Source organism: Tursiops truncatus, chromosome 16 (assembly GCF_011762595.2).
Source record: "Tursiops truncatus isolate mTurTru1 chromosome 16, mTurTru1.mat.Y, whole genome shotgun sequence".
Lineage (NCBI taxonomy): Eukaryota > Metazoa > Chordata > Mammalia > Artiodactyla > Delphinidae > Tursiops > Tursiops truncatus.
The window spans coordinates 30099021-30111616 of record NC_047049.1 but is presented as its reverse complement, the minus strand read 5'-3'; the positions used below and the strand labels follow the sequence as shown (position 1 = coordinate 30111616).

Sequence of the window (12596 nt, the reverse complement as noted above, 5' to 3'; positions counted from 1 at the left end):
AGAGGTGATTGCAAAGGAGGGAGAAAATACAAGCAAGAAAAAAAATCAATGCTCCTACTATTTATTATAATCAAAGAAAGAAAAAAAAAGAATCAAGCATAAATAGAGATTATAGCAAAATATAATAACAAAATAATGTCAATACAACTCAATAATTAAAAGAGAAAAACCCCATCAAAAATGGGCAAAAGACTTAAATAAACATTCCTCCAAAGAAGACATACAAGTGGCCAGTAAGCATTTGTATACTCAGTATCATTAGCTATCAGAGAAATGTAAATCAAAACCAAAATGAGATACTGCTTCATAACCAGAGGTGTGGCTATAGTCAAAAAGACTGACAATAACAAGTGTTGCCAAGAATGCTGAGAAAATTAAACTCTCCTACACTGCTGGTGGGAATGTAAAATGGTGTGATCACTTTGGAAAACTGTTTGGCAGTTCCTCAAAAAGTTAAACATAGAGTTACCATATGACTTAGCAATCCCATTCCTAGGTATATACTCAAGAGAAATGAAAACATGTCCACACATATCTTTAATAATGCCACCCCTTCACATTTCCTCACCAAGATATTTTACTGCTAAAAAAATATGAGAGTGAATTATGCCCTGATAACAGGATGATCCAGGCAGCTCCTTATGGAGTCAGAATCATTGTTTCTCCCCTAACAAGCTACACAGGTTATCAATAAAAACAGTCCCCTAGATAATCAGAATTTCAAAAGACACTGAAAACCATTTGGGTATAATTCATATAGACCTGAAAATGATAACAACGTGTTGTTGAAACTGTTTAACTTCAAAAATAATTCCAGGTGTAGGAAAGGCAGATAATATTTCTAGAAACTGTCCCCTGTTAATCCGAAATTGAAAACAAAAATCCCTCCCAGTTATCAGCAAGGGGTACCAAACGATACACCTGTGCCACACCTCAGTATGATATCAAAGAACAGTGAATCATGGGGTGGTGGAGGGGCGGTTTCAGATACTGCACTAAATAAACTCAACAGGAAAGCAAACAGAACAAGCATTCTTCATGTTAACCCTTATAAAAAGAACTTATCAATATTTCCCATATCTTTTTCAAATATCCAACAACTTTATTTCTCCCCCAAAATAACTGTAAAGTTATGTAACACTCTAGTAATATTTTCTCATTTGTATCATCTAAACTGTTTCTGAAAGTGCTAAAAAAAATTCTAATCTTATTAGATTTTAGAAATTCAAAACTCGGTTTTTATTTTAAGTAGTAAAAATTATTCAAAAGAAAAAAATTTTCTATTTATTTTCTTAAAATTAGAAGCAAGAGTAAAAGACTCAAGGGTAGAAAACTAAGTAAATATAGTATGGATGTGGATGCTGTGTGCACTTAGAGCCTATTGCAGCATAACAGCTGTGCAATTTAAGAATGAATAACACAAGCACAAAGGAGAAAGAGGAAACTATTTATGAGCTGAAAATGGAACATTCTCCAAAACACAGTAAATGAAAAAAGCAAACCACAGAACCATGTGTATAACACCCTACCATTACATAAAAAGAAAGAAAAAGAATATATGTAGGTGTTTGTAAGTGTCTAAAATATCTCTGTAAGGATACATTAGAAATCAATAGCATTGGTTCCCTCTCGGAAGAAAAACTGAGTGCTGGGAACAGGGGTGGGAAAGAGGCTTTTCACTGTATACTCTTTGAACCTTTTGAATTTTAATTCATGCGAATGTATTGCCTATTTAGAAAACAAGTAAAATTATTTATAGGAAGCAAATTTCCAAGAGTAGAGATGATCTCAACTGAGGCATATTAATACTTAGCAAAAGCCTCAAACTAAGGCAAATATACAAAACTGTGACTACTGATTTGGGTAATTGATTTGGGTGTGTCAATCAATCCAGTGAAAAGCATACATAAATTAAGCAACTAAAATGTTCACAGCACAATGCTAGGATCCATCAGGAATACAAAAATAGGTAAAACCCAGACTTTATCTTCAAAGAAGTTTATTCCACAAAAAAAAATTTTGACCAAATCAACCATAACTAGCCAATGCTTATGAGTATTCAGAGAGCCCAGAAATATCATGAAGTCAAACAATATTAACAGAAGCACTGCTGTGGGTTACAAACAACAGAATATTCCAGATGACTTTACTAAATTGAAAGAAATGTATTCACATCTCTTTCTCACCTCCTATACTCACCAGCAATTTTGAGGTGTGCATGAAAATGTTTATGTGTCAGCAGGGGCTCAGGTAACTCTCCTAGAAACATCTTCAGCAAGGTAGCAACATCATTTGAGTGAAACTCCCCTGATTCCAAGTCGATATCAGTTCCATTATTGAGAGCATCCCTTAAAATCTGCTGTCGGACACTATTCCCTGGTACTCTAAACAAACCCTCTACTCTCAAGTCTGTTCAGCATGGAAGAGAAACAGAGGACATGAAAAAGGAAATAAAAAGAGGAATTATGATTAAAATAAGTCATCTAAAAGACCACTTTATACTTGAAAGACCCTTTACAAAGAACTTGAAGGACGTTTTTGTCTTTCTTCCCAGATTAGTTTAGAACCTACTGGCCCCTGAGGAAACATATCTGAACATCCCTGAGCACCCAGAGATCTCCCAGACTGAGACGTGGTCCACCCAGGAGTCACTGAACCTCCTGAGGCACACCTGGAAACTGAATTTAACCTTTTTTTTTTTTAAATTTTCTGTTGAAATATAGTTGATTTACAGTGTTGTGTTAGTTTTAGGTGTACAGCAAAGTAAGATATATATATATATATATTCTTTTTTAGATTCTTTCCATTATAGGTTATTACAAGATATTGGGTATAGTTCCCTGTGCTATACAGTAGGTCCTTGTTGGTTATCTATTTTATATATAGTAGTGTGTATATTGTTAATCCCAAACTCCTAATTTATCCCTCCTCACTCCCTGAATTTAACCTTAATAGTCAGAATGGGCTTGAAAAATAAGTTGGAAGAAAGCCAAATCTCCCTGAAGGCCCCTTCCCGTGGGTCATCTCAGACTTTGCTGGAGGGGCCAAGTTCATCTGTGGGGGTTCATTGCTCCTGTAAAACAGTTTCCCAGCCTAAAATGAATCTAGAGTCTCTGTGCTGCCCCAGGAATTAAAACTCTAACCTATCAGATCACCTTTCAGTCTAAGAGATTCCCAGAAGCTCAGGGTCATCCCAACTAAACGATTCTTCCCTCCCACCTATATTTTAAGCTAATCTAAGGGGATAAAAAAGATGAGACATATTGTTTTGGTTTGACCTGGAAGAAGCACGAGAGTTATGTTTTCAGCTTAGGTCCATATTTCTTTGTATAACCCCCTAATTCAGGGGTCCAAGTTCAAATGCCTACAACGCCAGGCTGGTAACAGTAAATGAATGAACAGGAACCCTAGCAAACTGAGGAGCACCTACCTGTGCTCCAGCTGACTGTGTCCAAGTGGCAACAGGGCCCAAGGATGCTAGATCTTCCTATTATTTCCTATTATCCAAAGAAGTTGAAAACCTGGACTGTTTCCATTTTAAAAGACTGATAACTTATTTTATTTTTAATTTAATCCTTTGCCAAACAAACAAAATATGAATATAGATGACTTAAACTCTTAGGCTGTCAGTTTGCAACCTCTGCTCTAGCTCCTAGCACAATGTCCCATATAGAATAAGACATAAATAAGTGTTAGTGTCAAATTTATCAAGACATCACATAAAGCCACACATTTCATATACACTCAGCTCTGCCAAACACTTAGAGCAATGACATAACCAGTATGACTACTAAAAAAATGAAAAAGGAATTAAGTGAAGAGTGTATTTTAATCAGAGAATTCTAGAGATGAAAAGTATCTTTGGCAATAAATTATGCTCCCTGGAGTAAATGTTATAAAGGAGCAACGTATTTTTACAGAAGAAATGTCTCTTTCAGTCAAGGGGAAATTGTGATTTCATAGACACTATCTAATGTATATATATCTTTGAGAGTATAAAACAAATCAATATATGAGATGAAATTTAAAAGGAAATATATTTAGAAACATACCACCTGAAATTATCATTGATTAGTGTCTTTGTTGATGGTTAATTGTCACCTAACAATTGCTAAATCAAGGATGTTAGCTCCCAGTAGAAAACTGACAATTCTTCATTAACAAAGAATGACAAAATTTCAAGTAGTCTTACTTTTGTGTAGATATTCAATCAGTTGGTATATACGGGCAATGCCTTCCTCTGTCAGTGGGGATCCAAATATTACTCCTTTTTCTGAAAAAAACCATACAATAGAACAAGGCTATATTTTCCACAAATAGTACAAAATCAGCATACTTAAAAGCAACATACCCCTCAAGTATATTATGTTACAGTTTAGCAAGTATTTTCACAGGGTCAGTAAACAAAAACCTTAAAGTTGGAAGTGTACCAGAAAATGTAATCAGAAAACTCTCAATCAACTCTCTGCGAGTTTAATCTTAGATGGTAGGTTCCTTGAAGGCAAAGACCATCTTCTTATTTAAGTAGCAATACCTAGAATATTGATATGTAATTTAAAAACAAACAAAAAATAGAACTTAGACCCATGATTGTCAGAGCATGATAGATTATCCACTAGAGTTGGTATAGGGTCTGATCTGTTATAATGTTTAAACTTTTTTTGCTGCCCTCAGGATTTCCTAATATTTAAAAAAACAGGGGCTTCCTTGGTGGTTCAGTGGTTAAGAATCTGCCTGCCAATGCAAGGGACATGGGTTCGAGCCCTGGTCCGGGAAGATCCCACATGCCGTGGAGCAACTAAGCCCATGTGCCACAACTACTAAGCCTGAGCTCTAGAGCCCGCAAGCCGCAACTACTGAGCCCACGTGCCACAACTACTGAAGCCTGCGCGCTTAGAGCCCGTGCTCCGCAACAAGAAAAGCCACCGCAATGAGAAGCCTGCGCACCGCAACAAAGAGTAGCCCCCGGTCACCGCAACTACAGAAAGCCAGCGCACAGCAACGAAGACCCAACACAGCCAAAAATAAAAAATAAATTTATTTTAAAAAATAAATTAATTTAAAAAAATTAAAAAACAAAATAGTACCTCTTTAACATCTTATCAAAAGCAGTGTTAATAGTCATAATTTATTATATATATCACTAATAACTTATTTCTGAGAAGGCTTTTTTTGGGTGATTCATAGGTATTTGCCTTATCAAAGCATTCCATGGAATGAAAACATTTGAGAACTACTGCAATAAAAAAATGTTCAAACTTTCTTTACTGTACTCACCAGCTGTGAAACTTTGTATCTTTAATATTATTTTAGTATAGTATTAATAGGGCATGAAAATCAAGGTGCCCCTGATAACTACCTAAACTAATCATGTTATGTCTTGGGGACTGATATATATGCTTTAATTTATCTAGACAGTTTTTATAATTTTTATTAATATTACTTAAGGTTTTACTACTCATATAAATGAAAAATGACAAAAAGTGCTTTATAATAATAGAAACTCCTCCATGAACATGCAGATGTTCAGAATGAAGCCCAGGGAGCAGCTGAGACCTGCCCCCTTCACAGATACATCTCCTACCCTTTCTCTTGAGAGACATTAGAGACCGGAAGAATCCTGATGCCGGGCCGGCCCCACCAGGCAACTTAAGGTCCACTTCTCCCATCAGCTGAGCCAACTCAGTTCCAGGCAAGTCGATGAGCCTTGTGATATTGCTGACCACCAACTCGGTGAACACCTCAGGTTTCTCATGTCGGAGTTTCTCCACAAAAAAGTCAGGATTGAAGATAATGGGCTGACTTCGAAGGGAAGAGTCATTGCAGATAACAAAATTGCAGATGGCATCTCTGAAAACATGAAACAGAAGAATCTTTGGGGGATCATTTTTAATATGGGTTTCGCATTCCCTCTCGACCATACAATTATTCATTCTTTCTGTGGGCATATATATAACCTACAGACTGGTCTTTTGAAAACCTAATCCCCAATCTGCTGACTGCATAAAAGAAGACAATTTGGGCTTGTTGCTGTTTAGGTTATATCCACCTTAGAATTTTAGTTTAAAGAAAAGACACCAAACAGCCTCTATGATATGACCTGAATTTGCCTCTTAATTTTAGGCATTCACTGCAAGAAGATAGAGATCCTTACAGCCTCCTGAGTCTAAGAGTATATTAGAACTGGCAGTCACATAGACCACTTTCCTTATTAAAACAGTCAAACCCTAAACTATTACCATTAAATTCTTGTAAAACATCAGAACTGCAGCTGTTCCCCCTAACACAGCAATGGGTAATCATTAAATTAAGGCCTTCCTGGGAGTATAGCCAGCACTGTATGGTATTTTCCATCCAGTGATTAACTGCTGACAGTAACACAGGCTAGTCGCAAATGCCACAGAAACCATGTGACAGTGAGCATGAGACTACTGAAGAGCTAAAACTATATCTAAACAGTATAGTAGACATTTTGAAAACATTTACTCTACCCTTAGGGTTCTTTGGTTCCTGGGTCCCTACACAGGCAGGTGTTTCCTTATAATCAGTCCCCTTCAACTGAGCCAGGCGCTTTGGATTTTGTTCCTCATAACCAAAAAGCCTTCACTAGAATGGAAGGCACTTACAGGTACATAAAATAGATATTAATTCAGCCTTGCCAAGGTTCAGAAATGGGTTTTATTTTAAAATCCTTCATTCTGGATGGCTTTGGCCCATCGTCTAAGTCCAAACTTTGCTCAGACAGGTTCTTCCTCTCTAAGGCACTTAAAAAAATTCTGTATTTTGCTTCTAATTTTACTCTTCTATCACTGAGTAATACTCAGCAGATATGTTCTGTTGGCCCTTGATCATAGCTGGTTTTCCACTCCTAAATTATTTGGGCTATACTTCTAGCAAAGCTCCTCTGACTCTCAGAAATATTTTCTTCCCTATTGTTTTCTAATTTTAACATGTTACATATAAGAACTGTATTATTCCATCTCTTGTAGCAGACACATCACCACTTGTTTGTATCCATTATCAATCATCTCTAATGGCTTATTCTAATTTTCATTATATAAACAGCCATCTATTATACAACCAATGAGTAAATGTAACACAAGCCAGAAAGGACAAGTCATCACATCTGTCAGACAAAGCTGAAATCCACCTGACTCAATCAAACATTCCCACAATAAAAACAATCACAACTTAAAAGTTTCCACAACACCCTAGGTACCAAAGCACTGTTCCAGGAAAAATGATATCTCTAAACATTAAATATAACTAATCTTTAACACACTTTGCCAATACTACATGGAACTTCTTTTTTTCTGGCCACACCACATGGCATGTGGGATCTTAGCTCCCCTGCAGTGGAAGCACAGAGTCTTAACCACTGCACCGCCAGGGAAGTCCTACATGGATCACTTTTAACATGGTATAATGAAAACAAGGCATGGGTAAATTTCAAAGTTCATCTCTACTTCCCTGAAAGGTTATTACATAATTTTATTCAACAGCCCAAATCTTCAGTTGGTGGCTACTAAATTTCTTTTCTCTAAAATGATAACATAAGAATTTACATAAAAATTATGAATGTGTATTTTCAAGCCAAAAAGTCATTAAAGAAAGAGAACTTAAAATGCTGTTTCCTCAACCTTTTTATACACTAAGGTTATTTTTCCTGTATAAATTCCTGTATAATTTTCCCTGTATAATCATTGGCAAATGATTATAATACAAGCCAAATAAAATCAAAAGCAATTTCATCCTAAGCATTGACAAAGCCTTTTTTTTTAATGTCAGCTTATTTCAGTCAAGAAATGAGTCAATAGACAACTATTACTTATAATCACTGCCAATGAGAAATTACTACTCTACTGAGAGAGCCAGAAAATCATGAAATGGGTTAGCACCAAAAAGAGTCTTAAAATTTATCAGATCTAAGCTTTTATGGATGTCACATCCCTTTTAATTCTGAAAAACAGAATCCAGATCAAATTAATTCTAACATATAAATGTACATGAATAGCATCCATTATATTCTTAAAGTAGAAACACATACATACATATAACCTCCAGATCTTTAGTTTATTAATATCCAGAGTAAGACTCAGTTGAGATTCCAAAACTTATATCACAGTTGACCTTCAGGCACTAAACTGGATCAAATAGACAAGTAGAAAGGAGCCGAAGGCACAAAACCCTACTACATCGTTTCTCAACAGAATCCTTTCTACCTTGCAGTCTGCTCCCTCCGAAATAGGTAGAATAGGTAGGAGAATAAGTAAGTTCAAGGTTGCCCCTACCTATTCACAAGGAATACAAGAAAGAGACACCTTAGGAGTCCTAATACACAAGTAACAAACAAGCAATCTCAGTTTCTTTTCCCCTTCTGCTTTTTCTCCCCTTCCTTCCCATAATCATTCACTTTTGTTTTGTCTCACTTTAACTTCTTTAACCTAGTTCTTTTTTTTTCCTCTCCTTCACTTTTTCTGAGTGGAGCATGTGGTAAGACAAAAAGTAAGGGAGAGAAGTGGTTAAAAAAAGGAAGTAAAATGGAAGATAAGAGATGGAAAAGACAGATATAGTAGGTTATGTTTTTAAATTATCCCCATATCACAAAGTCCGCTAATCTCTTTCCATGGAATACATAGTACCACAATATAAAGCTGAGAATATCACAGAACATGGTCAAGAACTTAAGAGAAGGGCTAAAGAAAAAGAAAAATACTATTTTTAAGCAAAAACAACTTCCTCCTCTACAGTATCTAATTTTAAAACAAACTCTAAGTTTGCTCAAGTTTAAGAAAAAAATTAATTTCTTACATAAATGCTGAAAGCTTCTGATGAGGCATTGGTAAATCGAAGAGACAGGAAAAAAGCTTTCTCCTTGTTCGTTGTAACAAAGAAACCCTCCTTTCCCTGCCCCATCACAGCCTACACAAATTCCAGACATGTTAGCGGACACAAGGGCACATTATGGGGCCTGAAAGGCAGTACTTATTAGGACTCTAAGCACTCATCTGCAAGTAGGAACAAAACAGAAATTAAAAACTGGACCAAGTGAATTGTATTTGCCAACACATAGATGAAACGCAAGTGTAGTCTCCCATCACACTGAAAGTTGTATTAGACAAAACAATCACACAATATAAACAGTATAAGGACAAGCAGTTTTATAATATAAAAGGAAGGGTGATCCCTACCTCACGTCATACACAAAAAATAAATTCCAGACAGAATAAAGATCCAAATATGAAAAGCCAATTTTTTTAATTTTTATTGGAATATAGTTGCTTTACAATGTTGTGTTAGTTTCTACTGTACAGCAAAGTGAACCAGTTATACATGTACATATATACATTCTTGTTTAGATTCCCTTCCAAAAAAGTCAAACTTTAAAAAGAATAAATTAATGAGGCAGAAAAAAGACTTCTTAAACATGACATAAAATGCACAATCCACAAAGAAAAGATTGAAACATTTAACTACATTAAAATTTTAAATGTCTGTTCAACAAATAACATTATAAACAAAGTTCTCAAAAAATGAAGTCACAGTGCCTCTGGAGAGAGGAACTGGATGAAAGAACAGGAGTGGGAGAGAAACTTTTCACTGTATGCTTTTTTGTATTTTCTGGATTTTTGACTCGTGAACATACTACCCATTCATAATAAATAAATAAATAACAAATAAATGTAAAACTTTAAAAGTAATAATAAAAGACAAGCCATAAACTGAAAAAAAAATTTGTCAAAAGATATAACCAAGTAATTCATAGAAGAGGGGTCTAAATGACTAATAAACATGAACAGAATCTTAACTTTAGAAGTTATCAGGGTAAAGAAAATTGAAAAATGGTATTTTTCCCCACCCATCATTTTGGCATAAACTATCAGATTCAGGTGATATCTTCTTATTCTTAGTTTGCTAAGGGTTATTTATTTATTATCATGAGTCTGTGCTTAATTTCATCAAAATTTTTTGACAATCATATAATTTTTCTCCTTTATTTTGTTTATGTAGTGAATGAATGATTAATGTTAAACCAGCTGGGCATTTCTAGAATAAACCCAATATTATAATAATGTATTCTCATTTTTATATATTACCGAATTTGGTTTGCTAATAGTTTGTTTAGGTTTCTCCATTTATGTTCATAAGTGAGATTATCGTGGAATTGTTCTTTCTTATATTGTCTTCATTAGGTTTTGTATCAAGGTTGTGCTGGCCTTACAAAGTGAGTTGGGGAGTGTGTCCTATTTTTCTGTTTTCTGAAAAAGTTTGTGTCATTTCTTCTTTAAATGTTTGATGGAACTGGCTGATGAAGCCATCTGGACTTAGAGTTTTCTTTGTAAGGTTTTTAATTATATATACTCAATTTATTTTGTGTTACAGAACTATTCAAATTTTCTATTTCTTCTTGTATTAATTTTGGTAAGCCAGATATGTCTAGGGTTTTGTCTATTTCACATAAATATTCAAACTTTACTGGCATAAACTTGTTCATAATATCCTCTTAGGAACTTTTTGATGTGTCCAGGTTCTGTAGTGATGTCCTCCTCCTTGTTCCCGATATTGGTAATTTATGTTTTCTCTCTCTTTTAATTTATGAATCTTATTAGAGATTTAGCAATTTTTATTAGCTTTGTCAAGGTTCCAGCTTTTGGTTTTACTGAACTCCTCTATTACATGTTTGTTGTTTATTTCACTAATTTCTGCTCTTATATTTATTACTTCCTTTCTTCTTTACTGGATTCAGGATAAGGTGGCACTGCAAATCAATGGGGAATGAATGACTTTTTCACGAAATGGTGCGGGGACACGTGGACATCTATGGGGGAAAAAATGAAAATTGACACCTATGTCACTATACACAAGGTCAATTCCAGGTGAATTATAGATCTAAAGGTGAACAACAAAACAATAAGCCTACTAGAAGGTAATATAGAAGAATATATTATTGAACTCAGGGTGGGGAAATAATTTTTAAATAACACATAAAAAATATTAAAGAAAAAGATCAATACAATTGACTTCATTAAAATGAGAACTTGTGTTTATCAAAAGACACCATCAAGAAAGTGAAAATGACAGGCACAGAGTGGGAAAATATATCTACAATACATACAGCAAAAAATGGCTCATATCTTGAATATATGTAGACTTCGTATTAATCAATAAGAAAAAATAAATAGCCTAATAGAAAAACAAGCATGAGATTTCCATAAAATCTCATTTAAAAAGCTACTCAATATCATTAGACACCAAGGAACTGCAAATTAAAAGACAATGACAGGGCTTCCCTGGTGGCTCAGTGGCTAAGAATCCGCCTGCCAATGCAGGGGACACGGGTTCGAGCCCTGGTCCGGGAAGATCCCACATGCAGTGGAGTAACTAAGCTCGTGGGCCACACCTACTGAAGCCTGCACACCTAGAGCCCATGCTCCGCAACAAGAGAAACCACCGCAATGAGAAGCACCGCAACGAAGAGTAGCTCCCACTCGCCACAACTAGAGAAAAGCCCGCACGCAGCAACGAAGACCCAACGCAGCCAAAAATAAATAAATAAATTATTTTTTAAAAAGACAAAAAATAGGGCTTCCCTGGTGCGCAGTGGTTGAGAGTCCGCCTGCCAATGCAGGGGACGCGGGTTTGTGCCCCGGTTTGGGAAGATCCCACATGCCGCGGAGCGGCTGGGCCCGTGAGCCACGGCCGCTGAGCCTGCGTGTCCGGAGCCTGTGCTCCGCAACGGGAGAGGCCACGACCGTGAGAGGCCCGCTTACCGCAAAAAAAAAAAAAAAAAAAAAAAAAAAAGACAAAAAATACAGTGTTTAGAGATACAGTCTCCAACTTACAATGGTTCAACTTACGCTTTTTCAACTTTATGATGGTGTGAAAGCAATATGCATTCAGTAGAAACCGTACTTCAATTTTGAATTTTGATCTTTTCCCAGGCTAGCAATATGTAGTAGAATACTCTTTCGTGATGCTGGACAGCAACCATCCTGTACCCATACAACCATTGTTTTTTCACTTTCAGTAGAGTAGTCAATAAACTACATGAGATATTCAACGCTTTATTACAAAATAGGCTTTGTGTTAAATGATTCTGACCAATTATAGGCTAATGTAAGTGGTCTGAGCATGTTTAAGGTAGGCTAGGCTAAGCTATCATGTTCAGTAGGTTAGGTGTACTAAATGCATTTTCGACTCCATCATAAATCAAGGAAGATCTGTACTTGCTTAAGTAGCAAAATTGTAAAGAGAAGCAAAGATGTATTTACCATTCAGGATAATGGTTACCTTTGGGGGTTTGTGATTATGAGGAGGCCAGAGGGCATAAGGGGAGTTTCTAGGGTGTTAGCACTGTTTTTGTGATAAAGTATTCAGCTGGGGGAAAGGGGAGTGGTTCATTTGAGGTAAATCTGGAAAATGTTAACATTTGTTGAAGCTGGGTGTTAGAAAGAGGACTGATTATATTATTACTTGTATATATAACCAACATCCTTGATGACAAATTTTTTTAAGTAACCAAGTAGTTTTGACCTAAGTCTTGCTACAACTTGATGTAAATATCACAGAAAATCTAAGTACAGTATATACTAAAG

General features: G+C 35.7%; 1 protein-coding gene across 3 annotated transcripts in view; it reads right to left on the bottom strand.

Moving 5' to 3' along the window:
- Window positions 1-12596, bottom strand: part of ARHGAP19 (Rho GTPase activating protein 19) — a 58002-nt gene that overhangs the window by 31347 nt on the left and 14059 nt on the right. For 2 of the 3 annotated variants that reach the window (XM_019939731.3, XM_019939732.3), the window contains exons 2-4: window positions 5585-5850; window positions 4193-4273; window positions 2200-2409 (exon numbers count right to left, since the gene is read on the bottom strand). In XM_019939731.3, coding sequence (XP_019795290.1) covers window positions 2200-2409; window positions 4193-4273; window positions 5585-5850 — 557 coding nt within the window. Of the gene's footprint in view, window positions 1-2199; window positions 2410-4192; window positions 4274-5584; window positions 5851-8811; window positions 8856-12596 lie in introns of those variants that run through there. The other variant, XM_073794123.1, reaches the window with a different exon arrangement.